The sequence below is a fragment of the Thermobia domestica genome, chromosome 7 (assembly GCF_964235325.1).
Source record: "Thermobia domestica chromosome 7, izTheDome1.hap1.1, whole genome shotgun sequence".
Lineage (NCBI taxonomy): Eukaryota > Metazoa > Arthropoda > Insecta > Zygentoma > Lepismatidae > Thermobia > Thermobia domestica.
In genome coordinates, this window is record NC_137460.1 from 135341712 (window position 1) to 135365243 (window position 23532).

At 34.3% G+C, this 23532-nt stretch overlaps 1 protein-coding gene across 1 annotated transcript in view; it reads right to left on the bottom strand.

The window, feature by feature from the left end:
- LOC145690409 (ATP-binding cassette subfamily G member 4-like) overlaps window positions 1-23532 on the bottom strand; it is a 265830-nt gene that overhangs the window by 31287 nt on the left and 211011 nt on the right. The window contains exons 4-6 of the mRNA XM_081765254.1: window positions 17608-17753; window positions 10011-10249; window positions 2002-2130 (exon numbers count right to left, since the gene is read on the bottom strand). Of these exons, the coding sequence (XP_081621380.1) occupies window positions 2002-2130; window positions 10011-10249; window positions 17608-17753 (514 nt within the window). The remainder of the gene's footprint in view (window positions 1-2001; window positions 2131-10010; window positions 10250-17607; window positions 17754-23532) is intronic.

The following is a 23532-nucleotide window of genomic DNA, read 5'->3' on the forward strand; positions in this document are numbered from 1 at the left end:
GTTTTCTATCAAAATTACTTCTTGTATGAATTTTGGGACACCCATTATATGAAAAATACTTCTGTAAGCTGAAAATTTTGTAAAACCAAAGCAAGTACAACTGACACAGATTTCACTAATGTTAACAATGGAATGATTGGAAAATAGACAGAAATGAAGTCAAGAAGGTTGGAAAAATATAGAAAGTAAAAGATAGGAAGAGTAGTAAAAATGGATGCCAAATAAAGAAGACCATGATTTAACAAATATCACTTTTGCAGTCAAAAGCTAATCTTCTACGGCTATTAGTGCAAATATTAGTATACTATTGTTTCTAAATCCATCCGTAGATCAGTAGACAAGTTGAAAATTCAGGAGATATATTGAAATATCAGTATGATTGGCAACACTGAGCAGTGTCACTGACTCAGAACATTTAGCACAAAAATAAGCGAGCGTCTGACAGACGAAACCTGGAAGATATGGAAATGGTAGAAAGTTACCGTAAGAAAAATCATTATTTCAGCTACAGCTATTGTCTGAATAAAGATACGGTGACACAATTAGAACACATAAACGTAAAACATCTTTTAACAAATATGCAAAAATCAGAAACTCTAGGCTCTTTTCAAATGGTCAGGAAGTTCTTTGGAGAAGACAAAATTCTTCCAATAATCTGCACTTGCTAGAGACGACTGTCAGGTTATTACGATAAAACCAGTTTAAAGCGAGGCATTATTATATACTTTATATAACAGTGCGTAATATCCATGCAGAAACGTTATCATTTTATAGAAATTGGTTGCAAACGAAAGCAACATTGGTTAAATTGAAATCTTAGAAGAAAAATTGAATTGTTAGGAGTCAAAATTTTATTTTCATATGGGTGAAGATTCCAGCATACAGGTGGTAATCAATGCGATAAGAAGAAAATAAAATACACACATAAGGTAACAAAACATTAGCTTTAATAATAAAATCCCGATTGGATAACAAGGTAATGCTACTTGTATTTCGACGAAAATGTCTTTCAACTAGTTATACACAGTGGTGTTATTCTAATTTTTTAAGAAGTATGTGTGTGTGAGAGAGAGATGATAGATATAACTCTCTTAGGAGAAAAATCATACACGGTAGACAAAAGCATTTATTTTTACTGGATACCACAAGTGACAAGTAGAGATCTATACACCACCCTTATCACTGTGAATATCTTGAAAACGGCTTATTTAAGATAGATTGTTGTCAACAAGTGTTGGAAAGATCTTAATTCAGCAATGAATCAACAATTGTTGATAATGGTAAGTATGTGTATCAAATGTGAATAACACTCACCACTATACTCATGTGATCCCAGTTTTCATTCTTGGTATCTAGCATTTCAGATAAAAAGAAAAAAATAAACGTTTTTACATTGTTTTGAGAGGTCATATGTTTAATCCTGTAGTTAAAGAAATTTCTAAGAATAAACTAAAATTTAATGTTTCTGGATATAACTGGGTAAAATTTACTGTTATGCTTGGGTATAACAAACAGTTCTGCGAACTGGAAATATTTTAATAGCCGGTTTTCTACCGAACTGGTGTGAACTGGCTGAATAGCACCACTGGTTATACACAAGAATAAAATAAATAAGAAGGAAGAATGTGAATGTAATTGCTTAAGTAAAACGAATAGAAATATAATAATAGAGTGACATAAATGAATAGAAATATAAGGCGACACGAACGAATAAAAATATAATAATAGAGTGACATAAATGAATAGAAATATAAGGTGACATGAACGAATAGAAATATAATAATAGAGTGACATAAATGAATAGAAATATAAGGTGACATAAACGAATAGAAATATAAGGTGACATAAATGAGAAAGAAGAAAAGAGGAAATTCGAAAATGACTGAAAAAATATATTGAGACAAAGAACAAGAGAAGTTAGAAATAAGCATACAAAAATTGAAAGTTAAAGACATGAAGAAAACAGAAAAATTGTAATAATAATTTTTACTGTATTTATACCTGGTTCTTGCGAATCTTCCAGCTCCACATCTCCAGTGGAATTTAACCTTCGACAACGTTTTCCATTGCGTGTAGCAGCAGCCATTACTTCTATGTTTTCTTGACATTCTGGCTGCGTTAGCTCCAAAACTAGAATAAAAATGTAAATTATAGTATAATGAATAGGATTTTAATGAAATATAATTTCTTTTAAAATACTAAATACTGTAATTACGTTCTTTAAATTGTTTAGAACAATTACATAGAAGTTATTGCTAAAATTTATTTTTTTTGTTATTACTGAACGGTTTATGTATGAAATATGAACAAAAAAACACCTGTCATTTCTGAAAAAATAAATCTTCCGAAAATGGGATAAAATACCCTGAAAAGTAACTAGCTCTTCTGAACTTCTTTCAGGAGAAATTATCTGATATAGGATTGTTAATAAATTATTTATATACAAAATATGAACAAGATCGCCTGAATTCTCCGAAAAGAACTCACCTCCAACGGTAAACTATTTCTTCAGTAATTATTCTTTATATATATATAACCACGCATACGGTTGTGAATGAAATGTTGATTTATGAAACATAAACAAGATTTTTGGAGCCGTTTTTAGATACTTTTTTTTTAAAAGAAAATTGAATTTTTAGTGAAATATTCTTAGTTTGGAAAAAGAGAAAAAATTCGAAAACCTGGATAACCTGATTGTGGGAACAGACTTAAGCCACTCTGAGAATGAATGCCGAAGTGTCCCATTCGAAATATCGGAGAAAAAATTGAAAGGGAACATTTCATGGTGAGTAATTTGATGAATTCAATTTAACTTCGTTAACAATACTCAGATAACAAAAGATTAAATCGTGTGTACATTTTGTAAATTGGTTGTATATTCGAAGAGTGAGTCTAAAATATCTAGTTCGATACTGAAAAGTCATTCTTGAGACTTAATTCCATTACGAATTCCATACCCCGATCGCCCCCCTGGATCCGCCCCTGTATCTTCGTAAAACAACGTATTGTAGAAGTTTCAATAGAACTCTTCATCAAAACATATGGAAAAAATTTAATATTCAAGGAAATTATAAATGGATAGAAATATTACAAGAATTGTTTAATAAGTACACAGATCAATTGGTATATAGCCTGTAGAAGGTAATAAGAGAAAAAAAAAAAATAAGTTTTGGCAATGCTCTTGAAGTATTTTCAACTGGTTCTCCAAAGGTAGTAAAAGTTACACAACTCGTCGGTAGATAGTAGCAAACGTCCTCCAGCATTGAACATCTATCGGACAAAATTTTTAACTTCAAGTGTATGTGATCCTTTTTATTGTCTTCCGGAACTTATCTCTAATTCGACCACTGGGGATTAGTCAAGCCTCTCATTCATTAATGGGGTGGTACGGTTGCTCAGTGGTAGTGCGCTTATCTATGATGTGTGGGGCTCCTGGTTCGATTGCCGGTCAAGTAAGTTTGTCCGTGGGTTTTCTCGGAGTACTTCCGTTTCCTCCTACTTTCACATTCCACCAATTCATCCATCACCCTTCATTTGCTTTAATCATCATTTCCGTTAGCCTCAAGGGGATAATCGTGGGACGTTAAACTGAAAGATTTAAGTCCATTTTTTTTTTCATTTAGTAATCAGACCATCTCGGGAGAAAATTGTAAACTAGGAATATTCCACTTTGAAATCATGTACGATTGGCTCTCTTTATAAGGAAAATATGAAGAAAGAGAAGTGTATATATATATATATATATATATATATATATATATATATATATATATATATAAAGTTTATTCTCCAGTCATAGCACGTACTACAACAACAAATGCTATTTTTCTGCTCTTGAGTTTCGTCGTCGTTATTATTCAAGGTCAAATAACCATGACCTACAACCACGTATATTTTATTTTCCTGCGTTAGAATTCAATTTACATTTTTATCAACAGGTGGCTTGCTCGATAAAAACTGCGACAAATTATTTTACAGTTTGTTTGTGTGCGCGAGTGCGACTTATTGTTTAATAGTGTTTGGATTTCGCAAGCAAAGAAACAAAAAAATTTAATCCTTAACTTTTAATTGCGCATAAAAATAATTAAGCACGATATTTTAATTACCTATATTTGAATTAACTGTGTGTAACACTGCCGACTTTACGGTAAATCTGTGTTGTATGTCTCAAGTGACGCTATATATATATGATGATATATCTGTGTCTTTACGACCAAAGCTTTCTTTGGTAACAACGTTGGTGAAAATATGAGTAAACATTGGCAATATAAACTTATTTATTGCAAACCTTTGAGCAATTGTGGTTTTACAAGTCAAGGAAATAAAGTACAGTCGTATAAAGTATAATTTCGTTTAATTTGAATATGGAGAGAAAATGTGTCAAATGAACAAATTGACGCGATATTGCAGAAGTAGGCTTAACGTCCAGTCCAAATTAACGTATTAATCAGTTCACATAAAGGAAGTGGTTCACACGGAAATAGCTGCTTATCTTGTTACAGCAGGGCGCGTTTTCGATTCATCAATGCAGTATACATCGGCTCCAATTGTTTGGGATAAAGGTCGCCATTGTTGGTAGGATAGTTAGGAATGAACTCGAAATGAATCACCCGCTCGTAGTCCCCATACACAAATCATGACTTGATACTCGAATGGCTCTGTTTGACGGTCAGTTCTGGAAGTTGACCCTGGTTTAATCACTGTTTTTGTACGTTCTGAATTAGGGAAAAAAAGTTTGGTCGCGTGTGACACTTCTTTTCAGGAAACGCACATGACGTGGATTTGCAGCAGTTGTTGACACACATACATTCTCCTCTGGGCCTGAGCTGCGGTCAACTCATGTGGCAGCTCCTGAAGAATTGCCGGATCTCGTGAAGTGACGCATTACAATGGACTGGTACATATCGATTTGGTTTGATAACCGTCGTGTGTTGGTGGATGGATTTTCCTTAATGGCGTGTCCCACGATCTCAGAATCAGTTTCACTGAGGCGACCGGATCTTGGCTGATCTTTGACATTTATACAACTTGCGCGAAATTTTGAAACCAAAGAATCTATGCTGTGATTAGCTGCATCTATTTCTTTCGCATGACAACTGTTTTATGTTGCTGTCGCAGCGTTATGCCAGAATTCGAACAGACATAATAACAGTTCACGTGCCAGACATTGTTGAGCACTCATCAACACTGCCACTGAAAAGTGACTGAATATACTGATGGATTAGCGGTCTCTGTGTTAAACAATCCGTTTACATACTAACTTTTAGGTCAGTTTCAATTTGTACTTACGGTCGATCACAGCAATTCCATGTCAGAAGGTCCCGGACAAAAGGGCGAGGACAGAAAGGCCCAAGTCAAAACGGCCCCAGGTCAAAAGGGCCCAGTTCAAAGGGCCCGAGTCAAAAGGGTTCCGCGACAAAAGAGCCCGAGTCAAAAGGGCCCCGCGACAAAAGGGCCCGAGTCAAAAGGGCCTGGGTAGAAATGGTCCCATGGCCAGAAAGCCTGAAATCAAAGCAGGAGTGAAAATCAGAGATGCACGAGGGGATAGTGTCCCCTTAGTAAGTTGAAGTATGTGTCCAACAGAAGGAAGAATATCAGTGGTTAGTGGTAAGAAAAGGAAATTGAATGGTGATCTTAATTTTGTTTGGTTGCTGTTTGTTCTGCAACAATCGTATCGCTTAAGTGGGTTCTCCATCAAAGTTTGCTTTCACCCGCGTCTCTCTGAACTTGTATTCTCGAGAAATAGCCCAATTAGACGTTATCTATTAATGACTGTTTCCTTAGTTCTAAAATTCCAATTCTGCCCCTGGATCGAAGTATAAAAACACATATTATATGAAAAATATACTTTAGAAAACATTTAATTTTGCTGTAAGAACATACCTGTGGATCTCTATACAGGGTTGGTCGAAAGTACTGGGACAGAACAATAATAACGACACGCGTGGACGGAGGAAAATCAAATGTTGCAATTAGTATTATTGCGAAAACTGCATTGATTTGGAGTGTGATCACCGTGGAAGCCATCTTGAATTCCGTTATATTGCAGATCGTATTTTTTTTTTTTAAAAAAACGGAAAAGACTATGATTTTACACTTCAATTTAGGCATGAATATTCCCACAAATGAGAATGTGAACTCATTTTATGAGACTGGGAGTCTGACATATGCATCTAATAGAAAAAAATATCATGACAGGATAGTAATAAAGAGACGCGTACACAAAGGAAAAGTAAATGTTACAGGTTGGTATCAGTGTTAAAACTCCGTTAAATGATTGCATGTACGTACATCATGGCAGCCAACTTGAATTCCGCATATTGTACATCATACAATATTTTTAAATAGAAAGAGGTATTTGTGTCACATAAATTTAGGCTAGAATCTTTCTACAAACGATAATCTGAACCAATTTTTGACCGACCGCTCTTCGTTTACGAGATAGCGTGTGTTACGTTTGACATTTGTTTCTAGTAGAAGAAAGTATTGGGACAGGCAAGTAATAAAGAGGGCTTCATTGTGTTCTTAACGTTTCTGCTCGTTTGCTTGCGTTTGTAAAATATTGTGAAGTCACCACATATGTTAATAGTAAGTATATTTGTGGTTAATTGTTACTTTACAACTATAAAGCAATATAATGCTTTTAATGTGCAGCTTCGAACATTCGATACAGCTCAATGACTTCGTTCAAATAATAGTGGGTGGTAACAATGTTTTGTCTGGTCAGTGTATTGTACCATGTATAGTTAATACGGGAAGGATATAATAGTAGAATTGTTAGAAAGAAACCATTTATTATCCAAATTAAGAAATATAAGATACTTTAAAAAAAATTCTAGAGCTTTTAAAGATAAACCTAAAAATTGGTGGGAATGTGTTGTTTATCGATGAATTTAAATTAAACCTGCATGGATATGATGGTAGAATAATAATGTTTTTGACAAGTAAATACAGTGATGAATGTAAAGAACTTGAACGGAGGAGGAAGTGTATTGGTTTGGGTTATATATGCTCACCAGACGTTGGAGAGTTAGTGTGTATTGATGAGATTCTAGAAAAAGAAATACGAATATCTTAACGTTCTTAGGAGAACTTCTAATTTTATCAAGATATTGATCCCAAACAAAGTATATGTTGAAAAGAAATGAATGTTTTATAACTGCCCAAAAGTGCGCGAAATCCCACTCCACAGTACCGGTTTTAACCAGGGGTAAAAGTGGATTTGAAAAGGTGGGGGGACGGTAGGTAGCGGCATGACACCACGCCGTTCCCCCCGCCTATCTTTGCCCAATGTAGTTTTTTTAGGAACTGGGGGAGGCCGTACATATTTTTTCGAGGTGGAGGACGGCATCCCTCCGCGTTCCCCCTCACTTTTATCCCCTGGCTTTAACCCCATTGAGAATATTTGGAACGAATTGCAACGTAAGGTCAATATGCACGAGTTACGGTGAAAGAAAGTTTGAGAAAAGCATTACGTACAGCGTAGAATAATATTTCTCCGCACTATACCAGGAAAATTTTAAAAGCCATGTCGAAATGCTTAGAGGAAGTTATAAATCGGTGCGTTTGCTATCAAATACTAAGTGTATTAACTTGGAGGGATAAAATAACTTTTGAGGACATTTTAGTTTGTTTCATGATATCTGAATATTGATGTGATGAATAATGCCTACGTCCCCATTCAATGCAGTTTTTGCAACAACAAACACACTTGCAATATTTGCTTTTCCTTCGCCATGTTATTACTGGATTGCCTGCTACTTTTGTCTACTACACACAAATGTCAAACATAGCACACCTACTTCGTAAAAGAATGAGGATTGGTAAACAATGAATCATATTCTCGTTTGAGGGAAAATTCAATCCTAAATTGATGTGCCAAACATACTCTTTTCCATTTAAAAACATTGTATGATATCCAATATAGCGGAATCCGAAATGGCTGCCATTATGTCCATGCCCTCACTCAATGCAGTTCTCGCATAAACATACACCTGCAACTTTTTACTTTCCTCCCTCTACGTGTCTCGTTGCCTGTCCAGATACTTTGGTCTACTAGATGTAAATGTCAAACGGAGCATCCTATGTCGCAAACAAATGTAGGTTTTAAAAAAAACTGAGTTCTTATTCTCATTTGTGGGAAGATTCTAGCCTAAATTGATGTGTTAAATCTACCCCTTTCCATTCAAAACATATTGTGTAATATCAAATATCGCGGAATACAAAGTACCTGTCATAAGATCCATTCAATGCAGTTTTTGCATCAATACCCATGCGCAACATTTAGTTTTCCTCCGTCCACGCGTATCATTAATGCTGGTCTGTCATAATATTTTTACTAATCTTATATTTTTTTCACATGTATGTTCTTTCAACACAAATAAATCAGGTACTGTCCAAAGAATATTTTTCATCCAATAACTATTTTTATACTTCTGAAGCTTTTCAGGCTGTATCTCAGGCTTTTTTTGACTTGGGACCCTTTTGACTCAGGCCCTGTTATCGCGTGGCTCTTTTGACGTGGGGCTCTTTTGACTCGGGTCCTTCTGTCGCGGGGCCCTTTTAACCTGGGCTCCTTTTGGCTCGGGCATTTCTGTCCTCGCCCTTTTGTCCGGGCCATTCTGACGTGACACCATCACAGCGTATGCACGGGCTTGGTGTTTGGGTTGTGGAAATAGTGCAAGACTTTATAACTGACCCTTGTATATTGTATTTTGCTTCTTTATTTTGTTTAATAATAATAATAATAATAATAATAATAATAATAATAATAATAATAATAATAATAATAATAATAATAATAATATAGAAAAAGGGATAGGTTTTGATCTTGTTTAATGTATAAGAATAGCTATGTTACCATAAAATGTATACATAATAATGAAGTACAATAAGAAGAAATAATTTTTGGCTTACTGAGGTTCAATCTCTACATATTCTAGCCTGTAGTGGTTCAGGCACTTTAACGAAGCAGCCCGTATTATGGTTTTCAAACCAACATTTATTAACCACGAATGTAAGTACAACGATGTTGGGAAGAAATCATTTATGGCAAAGAAAAGAGAGACTATTGAGAGTTTGTCTCAATATAAATATGCATTCCTTAGGTATTCAAGTACAGATGCCACACATTGTGATACGATTAAATTGTTTCATGGATAAATAGAGTTACGACATTTCCTGTTATTCTAAATCATTTTCCAGTAATCCAACGTTTCGGTTCGCAGTTGTCGTCTTATAGATACACGTGCCGGATCATACTGCAAAATCTTTATTACACTAAAAGTGCTATACAAAATAGGACATCGATTATTTTCAAGTGGTGGATGAGGGAATTTACTGAATAAATGGTTTTAGCGTTTTCTTATTTGTCATGTAGCGCATTATTTTTATCTTATCTGATGAAATATGATAAAATTTATTTGCGAGATACATATATGATAATTATCACCATCTCTAACTTAAATAGAATGAACTTTATTAAATATGTACTTGATAGCAGGGATAAAAGTACGGGGAAAGCGGGGGACGCCGTCCTCCCACCTCCAAAAAATATGTACAGCGTCCCTCAGTTCGTAAAAAATTACAATGGGCAAAGATAGTCATGGGACGGCGTGACGTCATGCCGCTACCTACCGTCCTCTTACCTTTTCAGACCCACTTTTAATAATAGTAATAATAATAGTAATCAGCTTGATAGACAAATTCTGATTTCAGATTTCAATACCTCATTGCAAATTATTTTAGAAACATTCATTTTCATCTGCAAAAAGTAGACATTTTGTATAACAGCTTAACACGATGTATGACACATATATCACCATGAATATTCTTTTATGTGCCGGAGACAGCTTCTAAAGAATGAATACGTCATTAACAATACATTAAATACTTGCTGGGTCTCCTTAAACGTTACAAAATATCGTATACTGCTTTAATCCAGGGCACGCTTCCATTAACTGATGTGCTTAAAAAATAATAATAAACAGAAGTGATATTTTAGTACTTACTGTAATCAGCTGGATTGTAATGTGTTGGACAATCCAGACCAACTGATGACAAGAAAGGCACTACTTGATTGCTCGCTCCTTGATAAACACAGTATCCTCTGCCTAATACATAAACATTATCAAACAAAGCAAACTGGTTGGCACTTGGAGTGTGAATAGAACATATTATGGTTCTACCCTGTTGAGCAAGTGTCTTCAAGAACGATAAGCATTGGGATGCTGTGCTCATATCAAGGCCTCTGAAATATAAACATACACCTATCTTGATATGCATGAACAAAGAATTTAAACAAAAACAGAAAGAAAGAAAGAAAAGGGAAAAAAAGCATTGACCAATATAACAATAACAAAATAAAATAATATTTATGCATATAGCTAAAACCTGAAATCGTGAAATGTGACGAATGATTCCATTTGACCTGGAAAATAGATGGATTTTGCATATTTATTTCATTAATTGATTAATATACAATAATACAAATTTATTATATGATTTCCATAAACTTATGTCTCATTTGTGACTGACAAGCTTCACTTATGGTCTAATGGAAGCATCAGAGCCACTTCTGTGAATAATACATATTATTATTATTATTATTATTATTATTATTATTATTATTATTATTATTATTATTATTATTATTATTATTATTGTTAATAATAATAATAATAATAATAATAATATAGTGTCCGTGGGTTTCCTTGGGGTTCTCCCGTTTCCTCCCAGTTTTCATTCCATCAATTCTTCCCTTATCATTCACTTGCTTTAATCATCGTCTCCCTTAGCCTAAAGGGCATAATCGTAGGACGTTAAACTAAAATATTTCATTTCAGTTTTTAATTGAAATGTAATGACAGCGAATGAATGGTTTTATTAATTCTTTTTTTTTTTTTTAATCTGATATTGACAACATTAAGTTGTTACGTGATTTGAACTAACGCTAGTTTTGAGACCAGGGACTAACGAAGCATGTATGACTCACACGTATGGATCGATGAGTACCTTTTGTGTGTGTGTGTGTGTGTGTGTGTGTGTGTGTGGTACGCAACGGAATGTAGTAGCAGAATATTTTTTTTTTTGAAAAATTTCAAAACATTTTTTTAAAAAAACAAAGATGAATTGGCTTCACAAAAAGCCCTACGAGGCGAAAAATAATAAAAAGAGCTAAGAAACAGACAATATAGTAATAGTTATATAGTCCTCAGAAGCAGAAAATAATTCATTGCTATCTATAAAAAAGTTTTGAAGTCGTGAAAACCAAAAAAAGTTAATACCTAAAATAAAATTATTTCAATGGTAATTTTATGAGGTATTAATATGTATAGCTTGACATGACTTCGAAAAAAAAGTAATAAATTATTTTCTACTTTTAATCACCTTATTATTATGTTGTTTGCTTTTTTAGCACTTTTTATTTTCTTTATTTTAGTGCTTTTTCGAAAGCGATTTATATCTTTTTAAAGTGTTTATTTTTTGATTTTTGTTCGTTTTTGAAGTCAGCTATTTTTCACTTATTTATCTAAATCCTATTTTTCGCTAAGTTATTTAGGTAGATACCCCGGTAGTTAAGTTAGATATCTAAACTAAAGATAAGACACTAATTCCGTATAAAATTGGCCTTCCTACGAAACATGCGTGAAGAAAGGCGTAAAATAAATAATTATTAATATTATTTTTTTTTATTATAGGTAAAAATCTTCCTTGGGAACAACTCATTACATTTGTGGAAATAGCATCAAAATATGAAATAGTCTGAAAAAAAATTAGTGTTTTGTGCACGAGATGACGTTAGTGTCTCAAAACGCACTATAAACGAGCCGCATCAGGTCAGGTCTAACGTCATTTGGCAGCTAACAGTTTAGGCTAATAAATGTGCGGAAAGTTGGAATTTTTAGAATCAGGCGAAAGGTATTGTGTTCTGAAGGTGAGCGAACTTTCTGCAACACTGCACTACTTTCTTACGATTTTATTTCGATAAATGCGCAAATGCTGCGTAGGCCCATGAAGAAATTGGTACTGTTATGGGCAAGGTACGTTATCATCCAAAGCAACAGTCACAAGATGGTTCGAGCTCCTCCGTGGCTAAGCGGTTAGCGTACGCACCTTTGGCGTCGGAGAGTCGGGTTCGACTCCCGGCGGAGCTCATGTGGTTCGGATTCCACGTTAATCAGTATGTCCCGTCTTATATAGTCTCGCTGCTGAAAGGGACGTTAAACTCAAAATCAACTCAACTCAACCCAAAAGATGGTTCAATCGCTTTTGTCCTGGAAATGCTAATGTTCAAGATACTCCTCGCAGTGGGAGTCCAATCACAGAAAAAGTAGATGATATGCGGCAAAAGTTGAGCAAGACTGACATGTAAGCAGTCACGACATTGCCAATATTCTAAACCAGCCTTTCCCAACCGGTGTGCCGCGGCACACTAGTGTGCCGTGAATGGGCCGCTGGTGTGCCGCGGGGAAATCGGAACAAAATTATTAATTCTATAGCAATCAGATTGGAAGACATAAGGTAAAATGTATATTTGTATTTCACATTACTATGAACCTCTACTATGAAGCTTCAATTTTAAGTTTCATACCGTGTACAATTTTAATGTTGAAAAAAGTATTTATCATTGTTATGGCCATTGTTGCTCCTTTATTGTGGCAGACTATTTCGTAACCTGAAATTTTAAAATATCATTCAATACTTTCGACAAAGCAAACATGCATACAAATTACCTACGTTTGTGTCTTAAAAGTAAAAGAGATTTGTTTGTTCGTTTGTTATTTAGTGATCTATCTTCTTAGTGAAAGGTTGGATACAGTTTTCGAAAAAGAAAGCGTAGTTTTGTAAACCTGAGTCCAATATTTCATTGAATTGTTTTCTATTTTTAAATTAGAATGGAAAGTAAGCATAATGATTAACCACGGGGGAAAACCAGTGATCAAGCTTTCTTCTCTGTGAGAAGGAGATCAGTAATCAGAAAAAAATACCACGCTATTTTATATTTACAAATAATAAAGCTATGAGTGTGCCGCGAGAATTCAAGTTACTCCGTAGTGTGCCGCAAGTTGAAAAAGGTTGGGAAACGCTGTCCTAAACCATTGTCATCACCAAAAAATGTTAAACCATTTGGAGAAACCTGACTACAAAAGTTTCTGAAAACGCCTTTGTTTGTATGAAACCCGTCCTATTTTGTTTATTATCTAGTTGCAGCACATGTTAGGATAAGTTTATTTCCTCTCAGGCGTTGCGAGAATTATTTGATTCTTTTAAAAAAATAATTAATTAATTGTGAATTGCTTTCAAATATTTTGTATGTAAGAACTTTCCTTGGAAATAGCTTATTCGATTGGCAGAAGCTACATTGAAATATTACCAACAGTTTTCGACATAATCATGGACATACCTACAAACATGAATACGCACATACAGATCAGAAAACCTCCTTTTATTAGGCTGGTTAAGAATTACTTTTTCTCTAGAGCTTGAAAAAATGCCATAAAAGTCCGAGAAAAGCTCTGCTCGAAGGACACAGTACTAGTCTGCTTTCAAATATTAACATTTTAGCCTGCTTCCAAGTATTGGTCAGAAACCCTTGGGCTGATAATTTGGTGAAACCTAAATTTAAAAGGTTAATATTCAAATTCCGTGGTTTCTATGGATATCTTCAAGAAAATAAAGTTCCGGACGTACTATGTGCTCTAAATCACACTTTGGACACATTTGCAAAACCTGCCAGTTAATGTGAGAGGGAGTTTTCTCAGACTGGGTCATCTCTGCCTTGTAAGGGCAACCTCTGCACTGTTCTTCATCAAAATAGCACGACACGACTGCTTTTAGCAAACACGTGGGCTCATGGCTGCTCCAAGATTGTCATTCTGCTGTTTATACAAAAAAAGTCAAAAATGTAATATTTCAGTTTTACGTCCCACGTTCATTAATTTCTCATCATCACCGTCTGCGGTTAGGGTAAAGGAGACGGTGATGATGAGAAATGAATGAATTGGTGGAATAAATAAATTGGAAGGAAAAGGGAGAATCTTGAGAAAACCCATGCACACGGTGTTTGTCCAACACAAAGTCCACTTGGCGCGAGCTGGGATCGAACCAGAGATCCGATGCACCAAAGTTGAACGTTATATCACTGAGAGCCACCGCGAAAAGAAAGTGATTTAGAGATTACTCTTATTCGGAGAATAGAGCTTATGTTAGAAATGTTGAAGTTCTAATGTAGCAAAATGGTCATGCTGGGTTTCGGCATCTTTCTCTTCAGAAAAATAAAAACACTGCTTACATGTACTTTTATCTTGGAAGATACATGGAAACCCAATCTAGAATGCTTAGGGATACCAGGCTGTGATGATTTTAGGGGGTGGCCCAAGAGAGGTTAATTCAAGAACTACGAGGTATATCTTCGATTGTGCTCAAAGTGGATTATCAGTTTTTCCGTAATACTAGCTTCAATCTCTATACATTGAAAGTCTCCTTGGGGAAAAGCTCTTGAAATCATTACTGCTCCCAGGTGTCACAATTTAACTAGTGCACTTCCGGATTTTTCCCATCTACCCCAACTACAAATTGTTCAAAACTTCAAATGTCCCGGTTTCCCTCCAAAATATAAATTAATATCATTTGTGCAATATTAAAAAAAAAAAATCCCGATTAGTCATCAGTATTCAACTACTAGGAATAATCTCCTTTCCATCACTCACGTTTTGTGATCGTTGACCTATTAATATTTATCTAATTTTCATATCAGCAAGAAACTATGAATATGCTGTACATTTTCATATAAAGTGTTCCGGTTTCTTGGCTAGAAATCTGAGAGCACAAGGCATGCTATAACATGTTATATAACGTTAATAGGTGACACCTTTCATATCAGTAATAAGAAGCAAGTGCACAACCACGAATATGCTGTAAATTTGCACAAAGTGTCCCGGTTTCTTCGCTAGAAATTTGAGAGCACCAAGTATGTTATAACATGTTATATTACATGATAGGTGACCTTACGACAAAGCCGTGCAATTGATTCATGAAAATCTTACTTGCTATACTTTTATTATAACAATGAATATTGACAATATAATTCCATTTTTGTAATAAAACATATTTTTTTCAAGAATCTTCATTCTAATGTAACAGTCAACTTGCTAACAAACCAATATAATAATAATAATAATAATAATAATAATAATAATAATAATAATAATAATAATAATAATAATAATAATAATAATAATAATAATAATAATAATAATAATAATAATAATAATAAAGAATGATAGCTGAACTGGACAGACTAAGGAACAGGATATCCGATTTGCTGCACTTATACTCTATGACTGCTAGCGTTTCACGATCAACCTCTGAGTTTATTGGTTCAGCACCAGGCTTCAACCAACCAGAACACTTTTTCTTTTTCTTTTTTTTCATAGATATACGTTAGATGTTAAATTTGAATACATACACTAAGATTTAAATAAAAATAAAGTAATTTGAACTAATTTCATCAACTGAATCACTTTGTGCCATTAGTATGATTGAGCACATATCTATATCTAGTCTGTGTTTGAAAGATCCTGTGATAACCCATGCTTATTTGAAAGCTAGTACTACAGAAAGATAAGGAGTGCGTAAGTGTATCTATGTCATTGGAATGAAATTTGGTTCTTGATTGATACCGGCTTCATTAATACAGATTCATAACATTGGTTTTATCAATACTTTACTTATAACAATAGAGGTATTTATTTTACAATTTAAGACACTAAATTCACGAACTGATTCATTTATCAATTACTGGTTATTTAGTAATCTTATATTCCTCCTCTCAACAGCTGATATTTTTCTGAATAATTCATTGGTCTTTGGGAAACTACGTTCTTCAGTTGATTTAATTACGAATAGTAATTATTTCGTAACTAAGAACCTTGACTTCATAATTTAATTCATCTGAGAAACTAGAGATAATTACAGTATTTTGAAGCTTTCGACAATGCTTTATTACTTGGGACTCCAGAGAAATCTGTGCTATAATTTTGCGAGTTATGGTACTGATTTTGTAAACAATTTACTATGAAATTAAACATATTTATTTTAAGGACACTAACTTCATCATTTTATTCACTGTGAGAATTAATGGTTATTACTTTTCATCTTACAACAGTCGCTTCATCAACTGATTCTTCTACACGATTCATTGCTATTTTGAACATTATGACAGTAGATTCATCAATTTATTTACTTATGAATTAATAGATATTATTTTGCATCTAAGGACCTTGCATTCATTACTTGAAATCAACTGTAAAACTAGAGATGTTTATTTTGCAATTTACGAGACTGATTTCATCAACTGACTCTTCGAATAAGTCAGTGATGTTATTTTGTATATAGTAAGAGTTTCGTCAATAATTTTCTTAGGAAACTAAAGATATTTATTTTACAAGATACCAGGCAAGTATGAACGTCGGGCTAAGGGGCCGGGTCGCCTTAACTTATACCAATTTCCCCTACATTTTTGGGCTGGTTACAGGCCTGCAAGATACTAACTTCGTCATTTGATTCACTCCAAGCACTTCTATGGTTATTACTTTTCTTCTTATAACCATCGTTTTAAAGGTTGTTACATTGTTCTTTGTTGTTTTGAAAATTACGACCTAGCTTCATCAGTTGAACTACTTACGACGTTTTGGAAACTAGGAACTTTTACTCCATCACTTAATTCACCCGTAAAACAAGTAGTTTGCAACTTACAACACTGGCTTTATCAATTGACTTGACTCTCCTGAAATATTAGTGATGTTATTTTGCAAATTACGACACTGGTTTCGTTAATAATTTATCTCTAAAGCTAGAAATGCTAATGTTGCAACTTAAGGCACTAGCTTCATAGGTTATTTTGTATCTAAAGACACTGATTTCATCACTTGATTCACTGTGAAATTAAAGGTGATTATTTTGCAACTTATAACACTGGCTGCATCAACTAAGTATTCTGAAAAGTTGGTGGTAATATTTTGCAAATTACATCTTTTCATCTACTGACTCATTTACAAAAATAATGGTCAGTAATTTTAAGTTTACGATGATTATTTTTCTTCAACTTACATCACTACCTTAATCGAGATATCTATGAAGCTAAAGATTATTATTTTGCAATTAATGACATTGGTTTCCTCCACTGTCATATCTTATTAATTAATAATTATTGTTTTATAACGTGTAATTAATAATGACTGTTTTACAACTTAGTCAATTTATTCTCCTACAAAGTTTTGTGGTGATTGTTTCGCAATTTACGTATGTTGGTGCATTATGTAACTGCTTTAACTAAATTATGTATTTAGTATTGACTATTTTTCAATAACCATCCTGGATTGAAGTTATTAGGTCATGAAACAACTACATTTAAAACAATATGGTTGTGTGGCTTATGCTTGTCAATCCTTGAGACAAAATAGATGCATATTGGTATTTAAAATCTAAAGTTTCGATTCCTTACGAAAAAATATGAGATTTCATATGACATTGAAATAATAATACAGTAATTAAAACAACTGCTCTAAACTAACCCACATAATAACTACAAAATTCTCCACTTACGTAGTTGGTTCATCCAAGAATATGATTGGTGGATTGTTAACAAGTTCAAGAGCAATGGAAAATCGTTTCCTCTGACCTCCAGATAGCCTCTCAACCCTCGTGTCACGACAATTTATTAGACCTAAAGTACTTAGAACTTCATCTACCTGAAAAGATAATGGAAAAAAGAACATTTATTGCGTTCATTATTTTCATTTATAGTTTCTTTATTACTATTATTTGGAAGGTTAAAAGTCAAAATAAAACAAATCTACTTTCATAGGAAGAAAAGTAATCAAAGAGCTAAGTTTATCTTTATGTAGCGAATAAGTTGGTAAAAATAATTATATTTACAGACAATATATTTTTTAAAAATGTGGCGTCCTTTCGTGTAATGCGTCCCTCTTAGGTGTAATATCTTCAAAATTAAAATTCGGGATGTCGGGTCTAATTCGGACAAGTTGCTACCCTGGTGTTGTTACATATTTTATATTTTCTAAAGTCTGACGTCGTTTCGTATAATGCCTTCGTCTTATGTGTAATTCGTATTTTAAGTCTTGAAAATCGGGATGTGGCATACCCAGAAACAGTACCGCAATTTCATTTTGCAAAAGGGAGGAGGGGAAATCAAAGATTCTCTGCCATTATATATACTAACTAGAATTTTACAACATATATCAAACTCAGGCCACTGCCCCTTACCTTTCCCCAAACAATGCCTCTTGAGAAGAAAAACTTTTACCATACCGATTATGGAAATCTTCGAATACGAGTTGAGTTGATTGTGAGTTCAACGTCCCTTTTCAGCAGCGAGGCTATATGAGACGTGGACCTACTGATTAACGTGGAATCCGAACCACATGAGCTCCCGCCGGGAATCGAACCCAGGTCTCCCGCGCCAAAGGCGCGTCCGCTAACAGCTTAGCCACGGAGGAGCTCATCTTCGAATACGAATCTTGAAGTTGAAGCAATTGTTTTGTTCATCCTCTCCCCAAAAGAGAACATTTTATCAAATTCCTAAAAACGCCCGCGAACTATTTTTAGGGCCCGAAAATGAGGATATGCCCGGGTAAAAGAGTGATTGGTAATTCTAATCATACATGTGATATACGGAATAAAAATTCATTTAAAAATTAATTAAGACTAAACGACTTGTGTCTATCGTAAATCATGCATCTATTGTTGATTGACCTTCAAAATTTTAAAGACCAATTTGATGACGTCATGCTATTTCATGAACCAATATAAAACGCAACAGAGTGCATTGCATACAATCCATTTAAGTTTTCTGTACACTTTTTATTGACAATTCAAGCTAATTTCAAGGCTAATGTTATGTCATTGGTGTTTGAGAAAAGAGCAACAAAGGTCTTCTGCTTTCTCAAGAAGAATGTACAAAGTAATTTTTCGCAAAAATTCAAGTTCAAATCAATAAGTTAGAGAAATCAGAAGTCCGATGAGTTGTTATACAAGGTTACCTAATGGAGTCTACGCACAGCAAGTTACAACTGGAAAAACTAGTTTATATATATATAAAACTTATATATAACTTTTTGCACTTCTCGGTAGGACAAAAACCTCAAGTTCTCGATTACAGTAGTTGAAAACTGATAATTCGACCAAACTATGTAACTAAAGATCAGTCTATTACATTTTCCCGTGCAATTTTGAAGAGTAGTGTTTATCAAATTGTGGTCCACGGACTACTCTTTGACTAAACATCAGTCTAAGAAAGAAAAGACAGAAAAAATAAAATTCAAGTACCACACACTATAGTTGAGAGAGCTTCTTTATTATCACTGGTTAGCACACGGAGACCGGGTCAAATTCCTGGTGGAAGCTTACATGGTACGGAATCCATACGTGAAATCCGCACGTTGTCATTTCTAGTGCGAGGGGTCCCTGGTTCTTCCCGCACCCACGCGAGTTTGTGATGTACACTTCTGTCCAAAATGATTGTCGCAAAAGTCCAAAATGATTGTCGCAAATTTATAACTGTCTTCTTGTAAGAATATAATTTGATAATGATTTTGCCGGGTACTTTTAATACTGATACAATGTGCATAATCGGGGATTGTATATTTGTGATAAAATTCATAGGAAAAGAATTATAAACACGAAAATTAGAATCAGTAAAACAAAATGTTGCTAAATGAACAAGAAAGTTTTATTTTCGTTTTATTGTTTTTATTTACAGCTCTTTTGACATGAAATTTGCCACATACATATCTTTGCCGATTATACACGTACTACCATTATAAGAAATACGAGGGCAGATCCAGGACGGACTTCTGGGGGGGCGGTGGGTTGTAATATTGCTACTTTGAGCTACTTTTAAGAGCTCCAAACTCTGTTTTATTTATAAATAAAATAAGAAAGTTTCCTCTTCTGGGGGGCTATCGCCCCGATCGCCCCGTGGATCCGCCACTGAGAAATTCAGGGCGAGTTCGTTATCAAATTATATTCTTACAATAACATATTTATAGACAGCGACAATAATTTTGGACATGAGTGTACAACATCGTATTTAGTGTTGCCCATGACACGAAAAATAAAAGTTTATCGCCTAGTCTTGTAAATTTTTGCATAAGTCTCGTCTCGCCTCGACAATTGAAGTACTTTTTGTCGTCTCGTCTCATTTTTTAAATGTATGCACAAAATTTATGACTTGATTTTTTTTCTTAACGTCATCTAAAAGTTATCAGAATCCTTCTGTATCACGGGAGGTCCACAAATGATGATGCAACAATATTTAAATCAAAAATTTATTATTGAGCTAGATTGTGTATATTGAAACATTGATAAATACTCTTCATTGTGATTGTACAATGACTTTATCTATTTATAGTTTTTTAATTATGAATCAGGTAACACTAAAACCGTATTTGATATCTAAAATTTGAGTAAAGTATTGCCCATGAGAGCAGGCCCGTACTTAGGTAAGTGCAGGGGCGTACGCAGGGGATGGGTTCTGGGGGTTCGGACCCCCCCTCCCAGAAATTCCGACTTTTTTTTGTAAATGTAGCCTACTTTTAGGGGCAATTTTATAAATTTTCATATAATTTAACTTTAAATTGTATTTGGACCCCTCCCGAAATAAATTCCTACGTAAGTCTCTGGGTAAGTGCTATTCTGTGCTCGAGCACAGGGCGGCAGAGTTTAGGGGGCGGCAAAAGTTTGGAATTCCTTTTAAGATTCAGAATAAAGTAATATTTAAAACTTACCCACAGAGTTCTACGCAAACGCGAGAAAATGTGTAATGTGTTTAATTCGTTCTAATCTCAGCAGTTACTAATTAGCTAGACTTATCTGATTATTTTTTTAAAAAAAGTCATCCTCTCCCACCCTACCCTCAAGGAGTGAGGATGAACATCATGAAAACTGATTCCGTTAAACTCAGCGACCTTGAAACCATGATTTCAACACTAATATTTGTCGTTTTGGATTACTTTTAAAAATCTCTCCTTTTGGGGGGATTGGAGATTGACCTGGAAGTTGAATTGGATTAAAACCGTCACTCTTCATCTTAGCGATCCCAAAAGCTATGAATTCAACTCTTAATATTAATCTTTTGCGGGGGGCGGCAAATTATTTAAGAGCACAGGGGCGCACAATATATAAATACGGGCCTGCATGAGAGTTGTACAATTTATCTCTCGTTTTTTTTTTTTTTTTTTTTTTTTAATATCGAGATATCTTTCGTCTTGTGGGCAACACTAATCGTGTGTTTTCTCGGGGTTCTCCTATTTTCTCTCAGATTCTGATTCCACCAATAGATTAGACATGGCATGAGTGGAGCATAAAAATACATTCATAACTGTAGAAATTTCATTTCATATAACTAAGTCAATTTTAATTAATGCTATTTTAAAAATATTGTAATGATCCTCACCTTTCAGTGTGTGCTATTTCATCGAGCACATGTTACACTTATAAAACACGTGCTATTGTTTGTAAGCACACAACGCATGAGATAAACAGGAAGACACGAAGCATGCACGACGAAACCCGAGGAGGAGCGAACCACCCAGGAGCCAGGATTCCTAATTACGACCTAAACCTCTAAAGATTGTCGTGAGCTAAGGCGTTCCCGTGCAAAAATTATATCTTTCCTTCACATTTACTTGTGATAGACACTGAATTATTATCTTTGTACTTACAAAGAAGTTTTGTAATATTTATAAATAAATTTGGTGAGGAGAAAGATCCCGGACTATTTACAATATAAATATACTGACTTAGTGGTAAGTATATATTCAAAACATTTAAAAATATATGAATTTGCTTTCGAAGGGGAGAAGAGTAGGGTAATCTCCTGACTAATAAAAGTGGCCCCCACTTGAAAATAAGTTTGAGAATCGCTAACAAAGACTATATTTTATTTATTTGCTTCTCCGATGTTTCTGGAGGTCAATTTGACTGAGTATTGCAATAAAATCTGCAGACCTTGTATTATCTTCAAGGAGTGGCCGTTTTATATCTTTGATGTATTCTTTAGTATCGTCCTTGTCACTACTTCATGTTACTTACGAAGTAAGGACGCTATTAGAAAAGATTCAAAGCATAAATTACGTTTAAAAAAATACATCGATCATCAGAAGTATGCTTTTCTTCTTTAGAAAAATCTAACCTCAAAATACGTTTTTCATTCCATTGTCATGTTGAAATTTCCATGTACACAAAGTGTATTTAAAATATGTTTCAAAATTCATTATTATAGACACTAGGCCTATTAGAAAGTTTGAATTACCCTATTTTCAGCCAAAACATGAAACGTTAATGGCTTCTCAAGTTTAAATGTTAATTCCAGGCAACATTAATTTGCTCTTGTTCAGGTGCCGCTTCATTTAGACTAAATAGAAGGTAACTACTTTATATGTGATTTGTCTTCTTGTTGTGATGCATAATAAAATAATAAAGAAAATAAACAGTATCTCTCTATATTTCATTTTGTATTCTGACCTATAACGCATAATATCGGCTTCATGGTTACTCTTATTAAGCTAAGGCGATTACATCCAATACAAGGGTCGCAAAAATGTCTTGTGACCTAGGCAAGTTCTGAAAACCAGGCTCCAAATCAGAACTCCCCGTGTGAGCAGGCTTGCCAACCATGAAATTTATCGTGATATACGTAGTTGGGACGCTCAATCGATTAAAAAAAAAAAAAAAACCTTTTCGATATCTCTTACAGTTTTTATCTGATACTTATCAACAGACGGACAGAGTTGAGTTGATTTTAACGTCCCTTTTAGCAGCGAGGCTATATGAGACATGGATCTACTGATTAACGTGGAATCCGAACCACATGAGCTCCTGCCGGGAATCGAATCCGAGTCTCCCATGCAAAGGCGCGTACGCTAACCGCTTAACCACGGAGGAGCTCAATAGACAGACGGACGGACGGACATAGCCGTTCTATGAGATTTCCGACACCTGTGCGTAGCGTAGTTTTGGAAGACTAATGATGATAAATTCAGAATTCTTGGAGTATTATTAGTTGGAGTAAGATTAAATGTTATTGACCTGTCTAGCAATGTGATGTTATCGAGAAATTTCAAATACAATTGAATCCATTTCGCGTTAGAATTACGTAGTATATTTTGTTGCTGGTAGTAATTATGTGGATATTCTAGGATAGAAAACAAATAGTCGCATTTCAATAGTACCACAGTTACTAAAATAATACAAATAAAACATCAAGTTGAAGGAACTCTTGAGGATGTCAGAATGAAATTCATAAATACATATTATAGAATCACAGAACGAAATATGTAGATATTATAGAACCACAGAAAGAAATTCATAATTATTACAGAACTACAGAATGAAATTCATTAGTATTTTAGAATCACAGTATGAAATTCATAAATACTATTATAGAATTACAGAATTAAATTCAAAAGGGTTTAGAACTACAGAATTAGATTTGCAAATACTATAAAA